Source organism: Pleurodeles waltl, chromosome 2_2, assembly GCF_031143425.1.
Source record: "Pleurodeles waltl isolate 20211129_DDA chromosome 2_2, aPleWal1.hap1.20221129, whole genome shotgun sequence".
Lineage (NCBI taxonomy): Eukaryota > Metazoa > Chordata > Amphibia > Caudata > Salamandridae > Pleurodeles > Pleurodeles waltl.
This window is the reverse complement of record NC_090439.1, coordinates 528,064,307-528,084,047: the sequence shown is the minus strand read 5'-3', so window position 1 is coordinate 528,084,047 and position 19,741 is coordinate 528,064,307. Positions and strand designations below refer to the sequence as shown.

Sequence of the window (19,741 nt, the reverse complement as noted above, 5' to 3'; positions counted from 1 at the left end):
GAAGGTAACAGTAGCTCCCTCGAAGATAACCGTTTCGAATGCACGGAAAAAAGGGAACTGTCATCGGCACGTCGGCGAGGACCTCTTATTGCCTGTATGACGTCAGACGGCGTCGCGTGGGCTAGAGTGACGTCCTCGTCGACGTGCAGAGACTAGTAAGAAGATTTCCGTTGAATGCTGGCGCCATGGGAGTATTCATCAGGTGAGGAATCCACAGGTAGTTGTATCCATCAGAAATGTGCTGTTATCAACTTTTCCATCATTGTCATACTTCATAGTTTATATGCATTATCACTTTCTCGGCTCAAATAAGCCTTTTAGAGCGATAGTCGTGCTCTCCTATTGCAGAAAATGCTCATATTTGAATCTGGATTGAAGTCAATGAAAACAGCGTTTAAAGGCCGCGGGCAATGTTCCTCTGTTTTCTGTAACTGGGGTGTAGGTGGCACTTAACAGGTCATGTCCTTGGGATGTGCAACCAGGTCACAAAACTGCCCTGATGCCCTATTGCATGGAGCAATGATATGCCTTTTTTGCTTTAGTGGTATGGAGAGGCCAATGCCAAAGATCTTGGCTAGTTATGCGCTGCGCGCGTGTGAATGGTCAATTTCTTGGCGCACGTATCCTTGGCTGCAGCGCACAGAGACCGCACACTGCCGCACACAGTGGAAAAAATTTAGAGGGAACATTGATTATGTCTATCCTTATTTTCCTGCAAGGCCCCCCGGACAACAGGTGTCCTAGCACAGATTGTGAATGTAGTGGGGGGGGGGGGGATGGGGAATCATTCATTTTTTTAGGGGAGCTGGAAGTGATGGAGCACATGTTGATTAGGGAATTTTAATTGTATGCCTTCTAGACGCCTATTCACAGGTAGTACAACTTCAATATTAGGAACAGTGACAAGGGTGAGGGGAAGTATAAGTAATCAGCATGCCCCACTTTTGCTAGGACTAGTGTTACCTAGAGACCAAGAAGACTTTGGACGTATTACTGTAAGTCCAACAGGTCACAGAGGATACTGACAATAACAATGTTACTTCTCATGAAGTCTGTAGGGCTTTCTTGCTGTGGAGACTATCTACCTTACGTTTAATGGCGGACGGAGAACAGCAAAAAATACCTACAAAAAACCTCTATGTGGAAAAAGTTGGACATTGCGAACTTGGGTTACTGTGTCATATTTTAACTTAGTAAACACAGTGGGTGAGATAGGATTATGTTGAATTACATGTATGCATATCTGGTCTGCACATACATTTTTCATCGGGATCCTACTAATGAAATCTGCTGTGCAGTGAGTAAGTCCTGGGAGATTGTTAAACACAAAAGTAAACACTCCTGCTATTCTCGATCTGTTTACAGACCAAATTTAGACTAGCTGTCATAGTTTCTTTCATGAATTGGATACATCTTCACATAATGACTATCCTATTCTATTGATTTATTGCTACAAACATACAATTATTTTTGTAAGCCTCTTCCAATCCGTATAGCAAAAATGGCCAAACTTGTAATTTGACTGAGCAGATATCTGATCCAGCCACAAGGTGTCAGTGTTCTCAATAATTTAACAATCACAAAAGAATTTCTGTTCAAGAAATTATCGGCGCTCTTATGACTGCTTAAGTTACATGTGCTGAAACAGTAGCCGTTTTAAACCTAAGAAGATGTGTCTATTATTGAATTACTATAAAATAAAGACTACATTTCAGTGCCCTATAAAATTGTTTCTTTATAAAGTACAAGTATGGCTGTTAAATGCCGGTATTTTGAATTGTACAGATGAAGATAATCATAGCCATTCTTCTATAGGGCGCGAGATAATTCTCAGCTGGGTTTTAAATATGGAGTATAATGAAACAACGTAATGATGCTCTCGCATACCTTCAGCGGCTGGTTCCTTCTTATCACGGCAAGCTCTATGTTTTTACCACCCGTCTGAACAACCTAGAGCACAAGCGTTAGATCAGGTTAAACAAAAAGGCATGGATACATGAGGTACAACCAGCACACAAGGGTGTATGTCAAGCGGCGTGAAGACACTTACCTCAAGTAATGCTCTTATTGCTAGCTTGATTGTGTCGCTGTCAGTTTCGATTGCTTCTGTGTAGTTCTTTTCTAAAAACTCGCGCACAGTTTTTGCACTACGGCCAATTGCATTTGCCTGTAAAAACAAACGACTTATACGGATCCGAATTTTGTAATGTTTGGCTCATCAAATTGTTATTCGATGCAGAAAATTACAGACATCAGAATCAATGCACCTATTATATTTGGTTACTGACAGCTTCTGCGGTCTAAAAAAAACCTCATGCCATCGCTAGACAAACTAGTTGATAACATAAAACTTACAATACACAACACACATAATATACACGGCCATAATATAGATACAATAAAATGGTCTTTGGGTCAGCTTTCTTCAGACACTGGCTTGTTCTTTTCATCTGCCTTTTTTTGTATTGGCTTGCAAGGATGTTCGCCACAATTCGTATCTATCACCCCACGACATTTGGTGGATGTATACTTGAACAGTGTGTAGATAAGTAGATGTTTTCATTTTTCCACGTTGTAAGTATTCTATATTTTTGCCCACTAGTAGCTTTAGTAAGGAATCGGTTGTGAGGAGTTGAATGGCATCATGTAGCATATCACCACTTACTTTCCCCGCAGTCAAGTTTGCATTCAGGGTCCCGGCATTCATCTGCTGCAGGGAACTCAGACTTCATGTAGATGTGTCTCCCCAGTCATACGTACATTAGGATGAGCTTCATCGACTTGTAGAAATGTTTATCTACCATTTATTCTACTGGTGTTCTCAATGCAAACGTATTATTACTTGCTATACACCTGGCTCTCCGATTTCAATTTCTAGTAAAGGAAATGTAAAATCGCTTCTCCTTTTCCGGCTCATACCACTGTATTTACACTATTTATGAACAAATGAAAAGCACACTTAATCGATGTAACATTTGTCCAATAAAAAAATGGCTGCTGCTGGCTACTGCTGGATAGATTTGCGCCTACTCTGCTGCTTACAAGTTTGAAAGCCAACTATATCGTTAGTCCAAGTGCCACAAGTATATGTATTGTCATTTAAATCCCAATTACATGTAGCAGGTGTCATTTTAGCACCAGAAATAGCTCATACCATATGAGCGCTATTAACAGCTGCTACTCTTGCTACAGTGAAAATAGGAAAGGCCCAGCCCAATAGAGGGTCTTCGAGGGCAGGGAGCGGTAACAAAGCTGATGGCCCGAGACAGAAGGAAGAGGACACTGGCTGAGTGGTTGGCGCCAACTGAACCGCCACAGCAGGAGATTTGAAACTGTGGTGCAACTACATGTAATAAAGTACTCAGCATGTAGACTGTGAGCATACATAAAGCCTTCGCGAGTTTCTATGTTGGATGTTTGTGTGGTAACACTCAGCTATGAAAGTTGTTCTCTGGGTAGCTGGGAAGGAACCACACTAGCATTCTAACTTAGATTCAATTTATTTATACTCCGAAAACGCTTACCTGGAATTCATTTCCAACAATTTTGGTGACAATCTTGCCAGTGGAGGCTGCAACGCTGCATGACCGGTACAGCACTGAACAGAGAAGTTTAATCCATGTAGTACAAGAGGGTCACTGCTGTTCATTCTACAAGAGGTTACTGACATGACTGGTGCACAACTCCTTGCTATAAGGGAGCCTGGGGTGAGGTTTATAACTTTCTTCTGGTGTACGGATTGGTGACGGGTTAGCATATGAGTAGGCACGGGAACGAAGTATGTGTATCTTCATGAAATGTTCTCGCGCAGTGCCCCAAGTCATTTGCAACTTGGCCTCTTGATGTATTCTGCGCACCCAACACATCATGTCACTTACAGCAGTGCACTGCAACATAGTCACGTGTGTGTTCAGGACAGAGGGCGCACAGCAACTACCTTGGACAGGGTCACGCACACAATCAGGTGACAGGCAGAGGATACTCTCCATCTGGTAGAAAAAGCAGTGACATTCAGTCGTAACTTTTAGGTGACTTCTTGCACTCTGTAGAGGACCAGTGTGTACTGTGATGTACACACCAAGCTGACCTATTCATTTAAGATGCTGTGTATCTACTGGTGTGACCTAATTGACCCATGTGTATTTTCTTCGCTTTATTTCTCTCCGTGTTACTTAAAAAAAAAAAAAAAATCTGAAGGAATCTCTACTTAAAAAAAAACATTTTTATCGCAGGTGAGTCCACCATCTGATCATTGGGAGGGCTGGGTAGTTATGGTCGACAACTAGTAGCTAGATGGTCAGGACTTTCGATCTTTGAGGAAGAAGGTTCTATTATGAAACCCCTTGGGAAAAGAAGGATAACAAGTTTTCAATTGCTTACTTGTGTAACTGGATGGTCAACCTATTCAAGATGAGTTCAAAGAAGCTAGGGAAAGATTAAACATTAGATTTGCAAAAGTAGTCAATTTAGTGATGCTCGGATACGAGTTTTATACTCAGTCACAGAGTGCGGTTGAATCTATTGATGAATTTGTTGCACACTTAAGAGAGTTGTCTACGAAATACCAATTTGGTGTCACGACAGAATGACTCTGAACAACTTGTTGTGCAGTCTAAGAGCAAAAAATACATGAAAGTTTATGGGCAGCAAACATATCCTTCTCTTAGGGACGCTCCTGAAATCATCAAAGTGGTGGCACAATGTGATTTGTGCACAAAAGAGAGGGAAAAAGAAACAGACATTGTAATGTTTCAGAGATTAGAAAAGTTACAAACACAAGCAGGTGCAGTAGCAAAATCATCTAATCAGTATTTTAGGAACAGAACAGTGGGTTAGTCAAACAAGTTAACAGCTCTACTAGGTGTGGTAGTACATTTTTTGTGGGACTCAAAATCTGGTTTTACGTTAACCAACAAATGCAGAAATAAAGTTACCTCATTGTCAGAGTACTCTTCACCTCTTATACTCTGTGTCATTAATGATAGAATTTTACGTGTGGGAAGTGTAGAGGATTGTGAAGGTGGGGAGAGGAGAAAAAACAGGCCAAAGGCTACATTTTTCATTACCAATTATGAAGTCCAAAACAAGTGAATGGCCAAATGTACTTTTATCACCTAAGGATACATATCCAGACGGCCATCACAGAGAAAACAGATATTATTGGTTATATGCATGCCAGATTTAGTTTGACAAATGATAGATTGAGGGAAAGGTGTACGTGACATAGCATGGCCATCAATACTTGGATAGATGTATCAATATGGCTTGCATATCATTATTAACATAAGGGCTCACAACCAAATAATGGTGGTGGAAGTTGTTTCCATCTAGGAAATCTTAGAAGGGGCTAAAAAAGTGTTAGATGATAAGCCAGGACAGTTAAGGGAATATGTACACAAAATTAAACTCAAGCCCACTGTGTCGCCAATCCTGCACAAAGTGAGAAGAGTGATAGTTCCTAATAAAGTTAAAAAACAAAATTTAAAAAAACAAGTTGGAGGAAATGCTTGAGAAACATTATTGAGCTGCGAGGGCATCAGTTGAATATCTCCTGTAGTTATCACAGGAAAAGCCAACAGAGGTTTGAGATTTTGTGTTGATCTCAAATCCCTTAATAAAAATATTGTACTGTATTGTAATTTTATTTATATAGCGCTTACTACCCATGACGAGGCATTGAAGCACTTTTCAGCAGTAGCACGCTACTCCGGAAGCCAAGAGGAATTAGTGGTCGATTAGTATAGGTAAATACGGTAAAATATTAGTATGAGTTAATTTGAGCGGAGGATATGTGTGTTTGTTAGTTGGGCTGACTAGAGCAATGGAGGGATAGAAGACTCAAGAAGTGTTAATTGGGAGTGTATAGTAATAGGATGAGGCTAGGGATCAGTAAAGGAGAGATGGAAGATGGAGGAGTCTGTGGAAAGGGGTTAGGGACATCATAGTAGCAGATGGGGGTTTATATGAGTCAAAGGTGAGATAAATGAGGGAGATCATAGTAGTAAACTGAGGTTTGGGGTGAGCTAGATGCAGTAGAAGAAGGAAGAGCTTAGGCAGGGTTATTTTGGAGATTAAAGTGGTAGAATGGGTTTGGGAGGAGTCAGATGGGGAATAGATCGATAGAGACATAGGGTGAGGGGGAAACAGAGTAAAGCTTACGAGAGAAAGTAACATTTATTTTATTTTTTATTTATTTATTTTATGAATTTTATTTATTTACATTTCTTTATTTCTCTAGTACAGTAGGCCTAGAGAAATAAATAGATATGCAAATACATAGTAAGGGAATGCATGTGCAAGGAATATAATAATGGGTATGACAATATGAGAAGTAAAGTTGTATTGTACAAACACAGACCTTCAAGATTTGTAATATCTTATGTTAATTCAAAAATGTACTTTTCAAACCTTCATTTATCTTACCTCAATTTTTCAACAGCAAAATGCTTGCAGTTAAATAGTTAAGCTAACATTTGTGGTTACCTTTCCATTGCCCAACATAAATTACTTGGTGCTGTTACTTAAGGGTAGAAAGTACTTTTCGAAGTTGGATTTGAAAAGTGCTTATCACAGATTAGACTTCAGAATGGTTCCATATCTCTTAGACAGCCTTCATTACCATGAATGGTGCTTTTCAATGTACTTGCATGCTTTTTCGTTTGTGTTCAGCAATAAGCGTTTTTCAACATATGATGAGTGAGGTGTTTAAATGACTGAATAATATAGTTTACTTTCAGGATGATATTTTAATTTTGGGTGAGGCTATTGAGCCACACAATATGGTGCTTAAACATTCTTTGTAAGAATTGCTGAAATAGATCGCACATTAAGGAAAGACAAATGCAAATGTTAGGAGACACAAGTAGAGTATTTAAGGGTAAGCCATCTCTGGAAGATTCAAACTGCAAATGGATTTGGTGAGGGCTATTAAATTAGCTCTTCCTCCTTCCAATAAAGAACAGCTGAAATCCTTTATGGGATAGATCAAGTATCATTCTAAATTTGTGAACATGTGGACAAAATGGAGACTGTAAGATCCTTATTGAGGAAAGGGTGCAATTTCGTGTGAGGAGGTTTTCAGCAAGATAATTTTGATGCAATTAAAAAGGAAATTTGTAATGCGGATGCATTAGTACCCTACGACACCAAGTTGAAGTCCATCCTTACTGGTGATGCCAGTACCAGAGGTATTGGTGCCATTTTTTCACAATGTTATTGAAGGTTAGAAAAAGCTGTGGATTTTGCTTCTTAAACTCTTGACAAATCTGAAAGGAATATTTCTGTGATTGAACGGGAGCATGGGGTGCTGAATACTTCTGAGTACATTTGTTCGGTATGCATTCATAAATCATTGGTGATGGTGCTTCTTGGTGGAGCAGGGAAAGGATCAGCCAGACTGTCAAGATTTGCTGCCAGTTTGCAGAAATATCAATATGTTATACAGCACATTTAAGGGTGGAAAGAGGTTCAGAAAGATTGCTTGTCATGGTGGTCTGTGTATTAGCATGATGTGGGGGACCAGCTGTAGGGGGTTGTAGCCTTCATCCAGGATGCTATTAAGGGCGGTTCTAATATGTTCACGATTGAGGAATGAATTCATGAAATGAGTGGAGATGTTATGGTAAAATCTGGAGGTAGGTAAGAAAGTTGTGCGCTGATCTCTGTAAGACCTTTATTAGGATTCTGGAGGAGTTGACCCTGTGTGCGGATAACATTTGTTTGAGAGGCGACAGACTCATCTGGTCTTTGGGGATGTTAGAAATGGGGTTTCTGGTTGGCTAGGGTATGCACCTCAGCCAGGCAGAACCTACCCACTCTAGTCAGGGCTTGGGAGTTACACGTCCAAGATAACCCCTGCTCACCCCCTTGGTAGCTTGGCACGAGCAGTCAGGCTTAACCTGGAGGCAATGTGTAAAGCGTTCTCACAACACATGTGACGCAAAATGTACACTACAAAGTAAACACAACACTGAGCTATGCAAAAATAATCTGTATTGCACAAAACATAATTAGACCAACATTACACGTAAGTAATACCCTGCTACCTTAGCAGTTGTCAGAGGGTTACACAAGTTACTAATATTCTGCAAGAATATGCAGTTGTTACATCAGAACACGTAAGTACTCAGGATTCTGCAACATAAGCAGTAGTCAGAAATTATAGTAAAAGGTATATGCACTTGTCATGAACAACTTCTAAATACCCATGAAAGGAACATTAGAGAATATACCACAAGTCACATACATACATATCAGCTAGACATGCCTAGAAAAGGAACATTAGCACATATATGTATCACCAGTAAACAGGTAGGATATAGCAGACATCTGTACATCTATATTAGGCTCCTAGAGCCTAGAGTCTCTAGAGAGTACCTGTTGGCTGGTGGAGGAAGGCACTTCCAGTGCCTGGAGATGATCACGGGGGCCCCCGGTGCTCCTGTGCGCCAAACGGGGGGGCCTCCCTCGTGGTGGGGGCCTGCCTCTGCCTCCTCGCACCCTGTCCGTGGGGTGGGGGCCGGGCGTGGCCCAGCAACAAGTTATGGCCCAAAACCGGGAAGGGACCTCCGACGAGGTCTCCATTCCCGAGGCTGGTGCCACGAGAAAGCTGCCCAAATACAGGAGTGTTCCGCTCCTAGGGCAGAGACCGGAGAAGGGGCGCTCCTCGCGCCTTCTCCGTGTCCTGCAAGTGGCCCTGTGAGCCTGGACCCCTCCGGGGGCCTGAAGGAGCACTTGCGTGCCCCGGAATCGGTGCGCGAGTGTTCGGGAGCTGTTCCCGGCCGCCGGGACACTCCCAGGAAGAGAGGAGGCGGCCAGTGCCCAGGGGCGCTCCTAGGAACGGACCGGGGTGCCGCTAGGAGCGCGCCGGCTCCACTGAAGTTTCTTTGTGCCCCGGGGGCACCCAGTTGGGCGCGGACCTTGCGCTAACAACAGCCCAGGAACCCGGGCTGCGGCGGTGACTCGGAGGGTAAAAGCAAAGCGGTTGTGAAAGCGCGGATGCCCCAGGTTCCCAATTCAGCGCTCAGGTCAAATCTGCAGCCTGGGCTGCGGCGGTGACTTTTCCTCAACAACGAAGGAGCCCCTTTGGAAAGCGCTGGGGGCAAAGTGGCAGGAGGGTTGGCAGGGGCGAGGGCCACAACACCCTGCCCCTGGGAGCAATCCACAAGAAGAAGAAGAAGCACAGGGCTGGTGGGCCCAGCTACAGGCCAGCACAAGGGGTGCAGGTGGTGGCAGTTCCTCCTAGTGACCAGACAGGTCAGCACACAGGCAGCAGTCCAAGGTGGTTTCCTGGTGAGTCCATTCATCAGCGTTCTGTGTCCAGTTTCAAGTTCCAAGAATGTTCAAATTGTGGGGAAAATTCCCCTGCACTTAGTCAGTTCTTACAGTGTTTTTCAATGGTAGGGAGAGGAGGTTCCAGCCAGTTACAACTGGTTCTGGGAGTGCCCCCTCTTTCCTTTCAGCACAGGCTCCAAACATCAGTGGGGGGTTAACAACCCTATTGTGTGAGGCCAGGGCACAGTCTTTACAAATGCAGGTGTGCCCCGCCTCCCCCTTCTCTCAGCCCAGGAAGGCTTTATAATATGTAGATGCACCTCTGTGTCACCTCCACCCTCCCTGTGTTCAGGCTGTCTGAGAAGTATGCACAAAGCCCCAACTGTCAGTCTGCCCAGACGTTGATTGGAGACAAGCTGCAAAACACCAAAGTCATAAGCACAGATAAATGCGCACTTTCTAGAAGTGGCATTTCTGTGATAGTAATAAAAAATACACCTACACCAGTAAGCAGCATTTCTTACCACTGTCACAACCATACCAAACATGCCTACGCTACCCCTCATAAATCAGACAATACCCCTTACACATAAGGCAGGGCATTTCCAATGCAATCCTATGAGAGGGTAGCACTCACAGCAGTGAGACACCAAGGTAGGCTGTTTGTCACTACCAGGACAGGCCATGCAACATGGCACATGTCCTGCCTTCTACATACATGGCACCCTGCCCAAAGGGCTAGCTAGGACGTACCTTAGGGGTGACTTACATGTAGTAAAAGGGGAGTTCTTGGCCTGACAAGTAAATTTAGATGCCAGGTCCCTGTGGCAGGAAACACAGGCTCTGCGCTAGCAGGCCTTAGATAGGTTTGACAGGCTACTTCAGTGGGTGGCGCAAGCAGCGCTGCAGGCCCACTAGCAGCATTTAATTTACAGGCCCTGGGTATAGGGATACCACTTTACAAGGAACTTATAGGTAAACTAAATATGCCAATCAGGTATAATCCAATCATACCAAATTTGTAAGAGAGAGCACATGCACTTTAGCACTGGTTAGCAGTGAAAAGGTGCTCAGAGTCAAAACGTCAGCCAACAAAGGTCAGAAAAATAAGGAGGCAAAAAGCAAAAAGTCTGGGGAATGACCCTGTAAAAGGGCCAGGTCCAACAGGGAATAATTAATAAACTAGTTTCATTAGTGCATTAAGATCATGCAGGACATGGTTTAACAGAAAAGAGCCTTAAAGTTCATTTTGCCGGCAAGGCTTGGACGAGCAGGTGACCTCCTGGATAAAGAAATGTGGTTTGTGTAACGAAGGAGAGAAGAGGCTTAAGGTAAGTGTTTTGGCTTCTGTAGGCCACATTACAAATCTTGGCAAACCACAGCGCAGCATGTCAAGAGTTTGAAAGAGATAACTACTGGTAGTACTATTCATAACTTACAGCGGTTGTTCATGGAAGAGGGAGTACCTTCCATTTTGATAACTGACAATGGTACTCAGCTTCCTTCTCTTGAAATGTGCAGCTTTCTATCTTCTTGGGGAATTATACACCATCACCCCTTGTTAGACAATCCACAAGCCAATGGTATGTTGCAAAAGGCAAATCATTTGGTGAAAGGTGTTATTTAAATGGCACTTGCGGGTGATCAGGATGTCGAAAAATTAGTGGATGACGTGGACTGAGCATATCGTACCACAGTGCAGGAGGCTACTCAAAAAGCCCCTCTCGAAGTAATGAAGTGGAAGAGTGCCAGGCACCAAAGTGGTTCCATCTTATTTGAAGGAGTGGCTTGAGAAGGATGACCGGATTAATAGATCTTTTGACTTTAGGAAAAACAGGAAGGATGGTGCTGTGACGGATGGGCGAAGATTACGTCTGAAAGGTTGAGGAAAGGGTTATTCACATTTTCAGTGAAACAGGTTCATTAGTAGTATGTTGTGTTGGAGAATGTTGAACGGGGGAATCTAAGGAGAGTTTATTTGTATCAAAGAGGTGGAGAATGTGGGAAAAGTGAAAAAGGTAAGTGTAGTTGCTTCATGCTGATAGAGGATGCCAGTTTGGCTTTGAGTAGGGGCTTGTTAAATTTGACCTTGGTGGCAGGAGGAGACGCCAATGACAGAGGCAGATTGAACAATGTGTGTGGGCTTGGTGGAGTGATGGGAAGTTGCCATAGCGATCATAGACCACCCAGTTATTTGAGAGATTACATCTGTTAAGAATATGTATGAAAAAAATCAACATGAGAATCTTTATTTACTGGAGATCTGGTATCTTATTTCTCCTTTGGGAGTTTTCTTTTCTTGGTTTTCTTTTAGTTTATTCTTATTCTCTTTTATGTATGAAAGGAAAGGGGGTGTGTTATAAGGTACTCTGCATGCAGACTGTAAGCACAGAACCTTCCCAAGGCTCTGTCTGATGTTTGTGTGGGAACATTCTGAGCTGCAGCAGTTGCTCCATGGCCAGCTGGGAAGGCACTACTGTAGCTTTGTATAAATTTTTTTTACAAAAAATACAAAAGTAATTTGCACTCTGAATATGCTTACCCGCAATTAATTTACAAATCAATATCATAAGATGAATGGGTAGCACTCTTTGAACTGGTCAGCCTGGCTGGAGGGTCATACTCAAGAAGGGAGCATTAGGCCCCAGCTGAATGGACTGCAGTATTGAGAAGAGGATGTTGTAGGACCAGTGGCTGCAGGGAAGGCAATGACTGCAGCCCACAGAGGATAGCTGAAGCAAAGCACATCCAGTGGCACACCAAAGGGGACGATTGAGGAGCCCAGGCTGACGGTGGAAGAGCTAGGTAAACGGAACCTGCAGCCCAGCGGATACTGCCCGGACGAAGCATTAGACTAGATGAGACGCTCATGGTGATGACCACCACACCTAAGATCGTTGCTGAGGCAGAGAGGGGCAGCAGCAGTGGAGCTGTCAGGACTGAACTGCCCCCTTGGGGCAGGGAGGAGTGTTAGAGGCAGGGCGCAGCACAACCTGGAAGGCACATTGCGCGGCAAGAGGAATGGTGGCCACCACAGCCCAGCAGGCACGAGTAGCACATAGTTTGTTAAACAGCATAAACAGATACTCGTGCTGCATAAGTTACGACTTTGGTGCAACTCTTCACAGTGTGCTTTCCCACCGGCGGGTTAACTTGGTTCAACGCATCAGCAATGAATGTTAAAGACAAGTTATTTCAGATCCCACAAGACACTATTCAATATGTATTTGACATAGAAATATTGCTTTTGAATTACTAACAATACCATCATCATGGAAATGGCAACAAACCTTATTTTGTTATTCACAGTATCATACAAACTGTACTAAGAAGAATGAACACTTGAGTTAAAAGTATTTATTACTATAGGAAGAATCTGTTTCTCAGCACATGTAAAATAACTACACAGAATAATGTAAAAACAGCTACAAGACATGTTATAAGTAACAAGAACAAAAGGAAAATTTCCAGCATTGCTAAAATGTAATAAAAAATGTTATATAGAACCTAACACCCTAATACCTACTTCTATGTGCTATACTATTAGAGAATGAAAGGAAGAGCAACTTGCAATCTAGAGTTTCTTAGGGACAAGAGACGCACTGCATACCTTGTTACCAGCAAGGGTGGTCGTTATCAGCAGAGACATGAAGACAGTGTTCCTCGCGAAGGGCAAACATCCACTGCGTTAGCAGTCAGCCTTCCTCAGGGACCTGGCTTTATCAGCATCAGTCTTCAGGAGAGATGCCTCATCTGCTAAGTGTGAAGTGCACTAGCAGCGGGTTCGACAGTCTCTGGCAGAATCTCGGCGATAACCTGGGTCTAGGACCTACCTACCAAAGAGGTCAAGTGGCAGCCCTTATATATTAAATACGATCAGAAAACTGAATTTCTGACGTAACTTTAGGAAAGTTTGACAGAGTTTATGCATTTCAAGGTATGATTATAGTCTGCATGTGTTCTCATTAACCTAGACAGTGAGGAAGAAACATTTGGCACAGACGAATGTTGTCTTAGAAGTTGTCTCTATGTCACTGATCGAAGAACTTGACGATACAGTTCCTAGAAAGGTACGGTCTGGCGACATTTACATTAAAAGGCAGACATAACGATTATGTATAAATCATGGAGACTTCCCATATGTTTCCCAGGTCTCTATGAACTGAGATGGAGTCGGACCTTATGACTTTACGTCACTTGATTTTGCTGGAAGCAGTACATAGGCCAGCACAGATAAATAGAGAAAGAAAAAGCTCAACATCCACACCCTCTTTGCATCAGAGTGTTGAGGCTTTGGGGTGTCAAGCCTAAAAGACAAAGCGGACTGAGCCCTACAGCATGCAGTGGAGCCTTCGGTGAAACATGAGCGAGCTTGTGGTTTTTGGCAGCAGTTTGTAGGTCACAATGGATGGTTAGGAATTGCAGGAGCTAGAGGAGATGCAGCTGCTGATCCAGGAAGAACATGTGACACAGCAGCCACAAAGCATGGCCAAGAATGGTTTCTGCAGATAGTACTAGGTGAAGCTTGTGGAAGCCAGCCAGACAATTTAGCAACCACAATGGAACAACCCCAGAGGCAAGAAACCTCCCTGAGATGGCCTCCCCCAACCCAAAAAGCGTCAACACAAGGCTAGGACAAGCAGTACAGCCTCAAGAAGCACCAGACAGGGGCTGACAGCATTACATCTGAGGCCACCACAGCCAAGGGACACAACCTCAACAGTGCAAGAGTCTGAGCAATACTGGGCACATATAAATAACAGCAACACCTTTTTGGAGGTTCCAAATGCATGTTGGGTAGGGGAGTCCTGGCCTACAATAATAATTATGGTACCTAGGTGGGCTTAGTAAATGGGAGCAGCAGCGTCAGACTCTATAGACAACAAACAGCTGCATGGGCAATGGCACTAATACTGAGGAGTTAGGGGGGGGGGGTGTTATGGCAGCAACCACTCCCCGCACAGATTTAGTGCGTACAATCCCACTGTCCAGCTAAGACATAAAAAGGAACATCAACTTTTTACCTTGCTCAGGGTGCAGCAGGTGGGTTCAGACTTACTACCAAAAAAGAAAAACAAATGAAAACAAGGAAGGGTCAGCTAGGAGAATAGCATAGAAAACTGGCTAGAGGCACTCAGGAAAATTCCCCACAGAAGACTGCAGCATCATGGCTTTACGAATCTAAAATTTATGGGAAGCACAATATATGGCCTAACAAGGAGTGGGATAGTGAGGTCCTAGTGAATACACGCATAAGATAGTTGCATCCAGAGGTGATGATGGGAGTTAGCAGTCTTTTTGCCAGCCCTCCGTCAAGGGTAGACCAACCAGGCACAGCTACAAGGGAAAAGCAATGATCTGTTGCAAGTTAGAGAAAGAGGACTATAAATGCAGACTATCATGTAAGCTCAGGCTTGTGTGAGATGCATATTTGATGGGGGGAGGGTGTCACTCAAAGAACAAATGTGAGAACCCAAAGGGAGCAGCAGATAAGAGGGATGGTGCAAAGAAACAAAGAAGTAAAGTCTTGGGGCTCTCAGTCAGTTGAAGGGGCTGGAAGTGGCCAGATAGGGGTGGGAGCTGGGTTGAGATGGACAAGGGAGGAACCAAGGGCCCAGCAGCTGGCCACAACACCAATCTTGAAAGGTGCACTACAGGGGCTGCTGAACAGCTATCATAGGGTGCAGGAAGCACAGGAATTAATGGCAACTTTTAAGAATGACTTTCCAACACCGTAGGATGGTCAGAGAAAAGCAAGGATCATCAGGAAACCAACATTAGTGAGACAGCACCAGGAAGAAGTAAGGAACAAGATCGCTAAGGAATTGAGGCTGGGGATGAAAACCCATTCACAAGGCGCCACAATATCTCCACCTGGGTGGTCCAGAGAAAAACATTTATCTTTCCAGCGTCAGAGGGAATAACTCTAAATGGCAGGATTAGTAAACAGCATTGTTCAGTGGCTTATGCATCTTTAGGCAAAGCAATTTATCAAGTAAGGTTTGCTGGAAAAGGAGCTTTAATGGCAAAAGCGGAGATAGAATTGACTTTTTTACTTACTGGTGGTGACCCCAGACAGCTTCAACCTACTCTGTTACCAATGTAAAGGGCAAATATACTATGATAAATGCTTACCTATATCACGCACCTATTTCTAAATGTTCAGTGCATTCCTTAAATAAGAAACACTCATGCAACATTGGGGGGAGGGGTTTGAGAGGGGTGAATGGTGGTTTGATAAGGGCTTAACTATCTGTATGACCTCTTTTGTGGGTATTCCATGCAGCAGATTATGCAGGCTTCCACTGGACACTTTCCTCACACTGGAAGCATACCTAGGGATGCCACTAGCACAGGACAAGCTGGAGGGTACTGCAAACGAGCTGACATTCGAGAGAGAGGAAGGGAGGGGGAGGGGTGGTGTGTGCGTGTGTGTCTCAGGTGGGGAGCTGCCAGAGTAGAACGAGCAAGGAAAATGTGACCCTGCAAAGGGCACAGGAATTGCTGGGCAAACTAAACTTCACAGGGTGGGTCATTCCACTTGGGAGAGTATTCGCAAAGCCCCCCACCAAACTAACCTCAAAAGGTCACAAAAAACTAATATCTGAAATCGACAGCAGTGGCGCAGCAGATTTGTGTCCGAGTTTAACGACATGAGTTTCATCCAAAGAGGTGCAGTTGTTCATGGATGCAACAGGCAGCATTGGCTTAGACGGAGAGTGGAGGGCCTCACTAAGAACATCACAATATTGGAGTTCTTCCCAACTTTAGTGGCACTCCATGCGTGGGAAGGAGAACTGCGCATAAAAAAAAAAAAATCACGATATGCCATAGTCCAGCTCATAAACAATGACTCAACTTTTATAACATAATTTCACTGTTTGCTTAACTCTCAGAATAAACGTATGCAGAGTACCTCAATGCCATTTTACTTCTTTTCATTCTGCGAGACCGTGTTCTTTTGAATAACAAGAAGCAAGGCATAATTAATAATGAACTCTTCAAAAATAAATAACAAATAAATTAGAATTTATTTATGATTAAGTACTGTGTACACATTTAAGCAAACTTGATGATCATGTTGCAAAAATAATATACTAAATGTGAATTCTACACTAAATCACACATGTTCAGTTTTGATTGACTAGCTCGCTACTCAAATTGGGAATACGCAGAACAAAAAGAGATGCAATATATAGAACAACGGCAAATAAGAAAATCATGATGAAACACGCGGAATGGTGCGTAAACAGAGTGCTTAATGCCTTCGCTCACTTACAGCTCGAGTAGTTTAGAAAGCTTGCCCCAAAAACAGACCATCAGATAATGCCATTTCTGTCAGAATTGTGAAAGATGGTAGACCGGACTTGAGAACTCTGATTCACAACACAATGGTGCAGAGGGCAGCCGTTACGTAAGTGCTTAAGGAAATTTCGTCAAGCTGCGGGTCTGGCATATTAGAGGGTAGAGGCTGGAAAACAGGACTGGCAGGATACAGTTGGAGAGGTTTATCCATAAGACATTCAGCAATAAAAAGAGCAACACATGGTCCCGGACGCACATTGCAGTCGTTGCCCATGCCGCCATTTTACAGACTAGCAGAAATCCCATGCACCACCATTACTGTGGGGCAGCCATGCAAGCCAGGAGGTTCCATTCGAGGAAATTATGCTCAGAGCAGCCTTTGGGTTGAGATTCTTTGGGGCCCCAAGAGCCACTGAGTTGGTGGCTCCACCCAGAAAAATGTGGTGGGTGCATGGTTATGAGAGAGCGTAGCTTATATAATCTATATTAACATGAAATGCTTATGAATCAATGTGTGATGATGCCACATAGAAACTATAATAATAGTAATTTTGCTTAGACGTGCACTTGAATAGTGACCACGAGGAGTGCCCACCAATGTATACGTAGACTAACAATAATGACCAAAATGTTTATATTATGTTTAAATAAGTTTATACTAATGTTTGCGTTATTGAATCTGTATTGAAATCCTCATAGGCCTTTAGTTAGCATGAGCCGAAGCTTAGCTGCCCTGGCTCTCATATTAAATGCATTTTTCTATTTTTCAGTGTGCTGACTCACAAGGGGACATGACCCTGCTTGTTCTTTTCTTCAAACTTGGAAGATGAATTTAACCATGTTAGATCCGTTCTCATCACTTTCTCTCGTTTACAGAATAAATGTTAAAAGTAAATTGAAACAGTGTAGATTAATGTAATGTACAAGGTCATTCAAACCGGTGAAGACAATGGAACTGCTGACCAAAAGATGTGCAAAGAATTACAGAAGGATGAAATCATACTGGACATACCACCTCTGAAGACGTCAATTACGAAGACCAATCAAAGACTTGTAAAATAATATGGGGTGAAGAGTAGGATTACCTAATGTGTATTTTGATAAGTTGAAGATAGTGGGGTATAATAGATGACCAATAGAATTTTGGGGGAATGTACAACGAAAAAGGGATAAAAACTCATGTCACGGGGAGTCATTTAGAATTAGGTAGGGAATGCTATTGATTTTATCCAGAAACTCTGTCACTCTGTTTGGTGACTTATTGCTTTACTTAAAACCATCCTCGCCCTTAGAATTGTCCATTTTACACTTTACCTCCTTATGAGGAAAGTGCCCTTTTGCCACGGAGCTGAGTTCTGACTGATGGCGATTTGACTGAAGTCCTGAGGACGAAGACTGAACCTGTGCGCTGACCTAAACTGTGGAGGGTAATTATGACAATGCGATTGTGATTTGTCTGTTTGCTTTTCCTTTCTAGGTACCAAATGATTGGTTTTGACAGAGGCCTTAGCTAGGTGTTTTCCAAATTGATGTTCTAAATTGTTTTGCATGAAGCCCAACATGCGAATGCTAATCAGTGGTTAGGACAGGTGTTCACCAAACTGACACAAATAGACAAACGACCGAGATTATGCTTTGTTGAACTGACGCGTTATTGACACTCTGCTAAATTGATCTATGTTCACGCCGTGTTATGTTCTGATGTTTGTGATTCTTGCTTTAATGAAAGCTTACCAAAGTTGCCATATCGTGACTAAGCTATTATGTTTCTTGGTGTTGAGATTAACACATTTGCTATTAGACTGTAATTAATAAGGAATAAAACTCATAAAATTCTACTAAATAAGGTGTGGTTATTTATGGCTGAAAGGTCATGGTAGCGTCTTTGAATTGATTAATGACTTTGACTAAAGTGAAATGCATTGTCGTGATAAATATTGAGGATATTATTGATGTATTTATTGATATATTGATTAGCTATCTCGTCCTAAGGTGTCTCTCAACTGGGTCAAAAGATTCATTGGCCTAAAACGAGTCCTGATGTGAGATAAATTATCATAAAGGGACGCGTTAACAGTTACAATAGCAGAACATGCACATACATAATCATGTGGTAATCAAGCACAAAAGGTAAAAAACGGACCATGAGGGGAAGGTACATACTTTCACTCATGGTGCACAGAGCACCTATGCAGCCGGAAAGGGGGAGGGGCACTCCTGGGGAAAGCTTGCTGCATCCGATGTGAAGGATGAGCCGCGGCTGCCCGGATCTTTGGAGGACGGCCCAGTAGGCAGGGGGCTTGACCCCTGCAGTTTCTGAACCCTCAAGCTTCTCCCTTAGCCCCCACCCTGCACCCCAGGTATCATCTGATAGCACCGTCCGAATATAAGAGCTACACCGCGATCCTACCACGCACCTGCTCCACATCGCCAAACATCTCCTGGGGGGCCTCCACCCAGCAGCGACATTTGGAGGGGCTAGAGGGCCCTCCGTGACTGCAGCAAGACAGTGACATGACGAGTGCGGACTATCCCCTTCACACGTTCGCAAATGATAAAGGCTACAACTGAAAGCATCAAGGTAACAAGCGGCCACGTAAGTTCTGCGCAGGGCCGCCCCATCGATCGAGGTCACCCTCATCTGCCTCCTGGTGCCGCGATCCTTTGGGTCTGGAGGCCCCCCTCGTCTTTGTCTGGCACCTTGGCCCGCTACACCTCTCGCCACCTAGGTTGTGTGGTGCCACCCCTCGGCTCTGGCTTCTAGGCCCAGCACTGCAGACAAAGGAGCGAGGTGAGCCTACAGCCTCCCCCTACCTCCACCCCTAGAGGGTGAGGGTTGAATGCCCTCTCCTCACTCACACCATGTAAAGGCCGACAGACACCCTCGCAGACGAAGTGAGGGTCCCCTGACCCCTCCCCCTTTTTTGACTGGGGGCCTACTACGCTGCAACATCTCAGAGGCAGACCGTCCCCTGAGTGCTCACCCTCACAGGCTCCGGAACAGTCCCTGAGGACAGTGATGGCTGGCTGAGCCTCTGTGCATGATCTCCGCAGGATATACCCTGGACCTGAGACCCCCTGCTACCCTGTGCTGCTCTGTACCGCCAGGGTAATCGACTGTCTCAACGCACTGCCTGCCGCTTCACGGACAACCGAACTTCTA

General features: G+C 43.8%; 1 protein-coding gene across 1 annotated transcript in view; it reads right to left on the bottom strand.

Moving 5' to 3' along the window:
* PSMA8 (proteasome 20S subunit alpha 8) overlaps positions 1-19,741 on the bottom strand; it is a 359,192-nt gene that overhangs the window by 133,789 nt on the left and 205,662 nt on the right. The window contains exons 5-6 of the mRNA XM_069218890.1: positions 2,051-2,167; positions 1,888-1,950 (exon numbers count right to left, since the gene is read on the bottom strand). Coding sequence (XP_069074991.1) covers positions 1,888-1,950; positions 2,051-2,167 — 180 coding nt within the window. The remainder of the gene's footprint in view (positions 1-1,887; positions 1,951-2,050; positions 2,168-19,741) is intronic.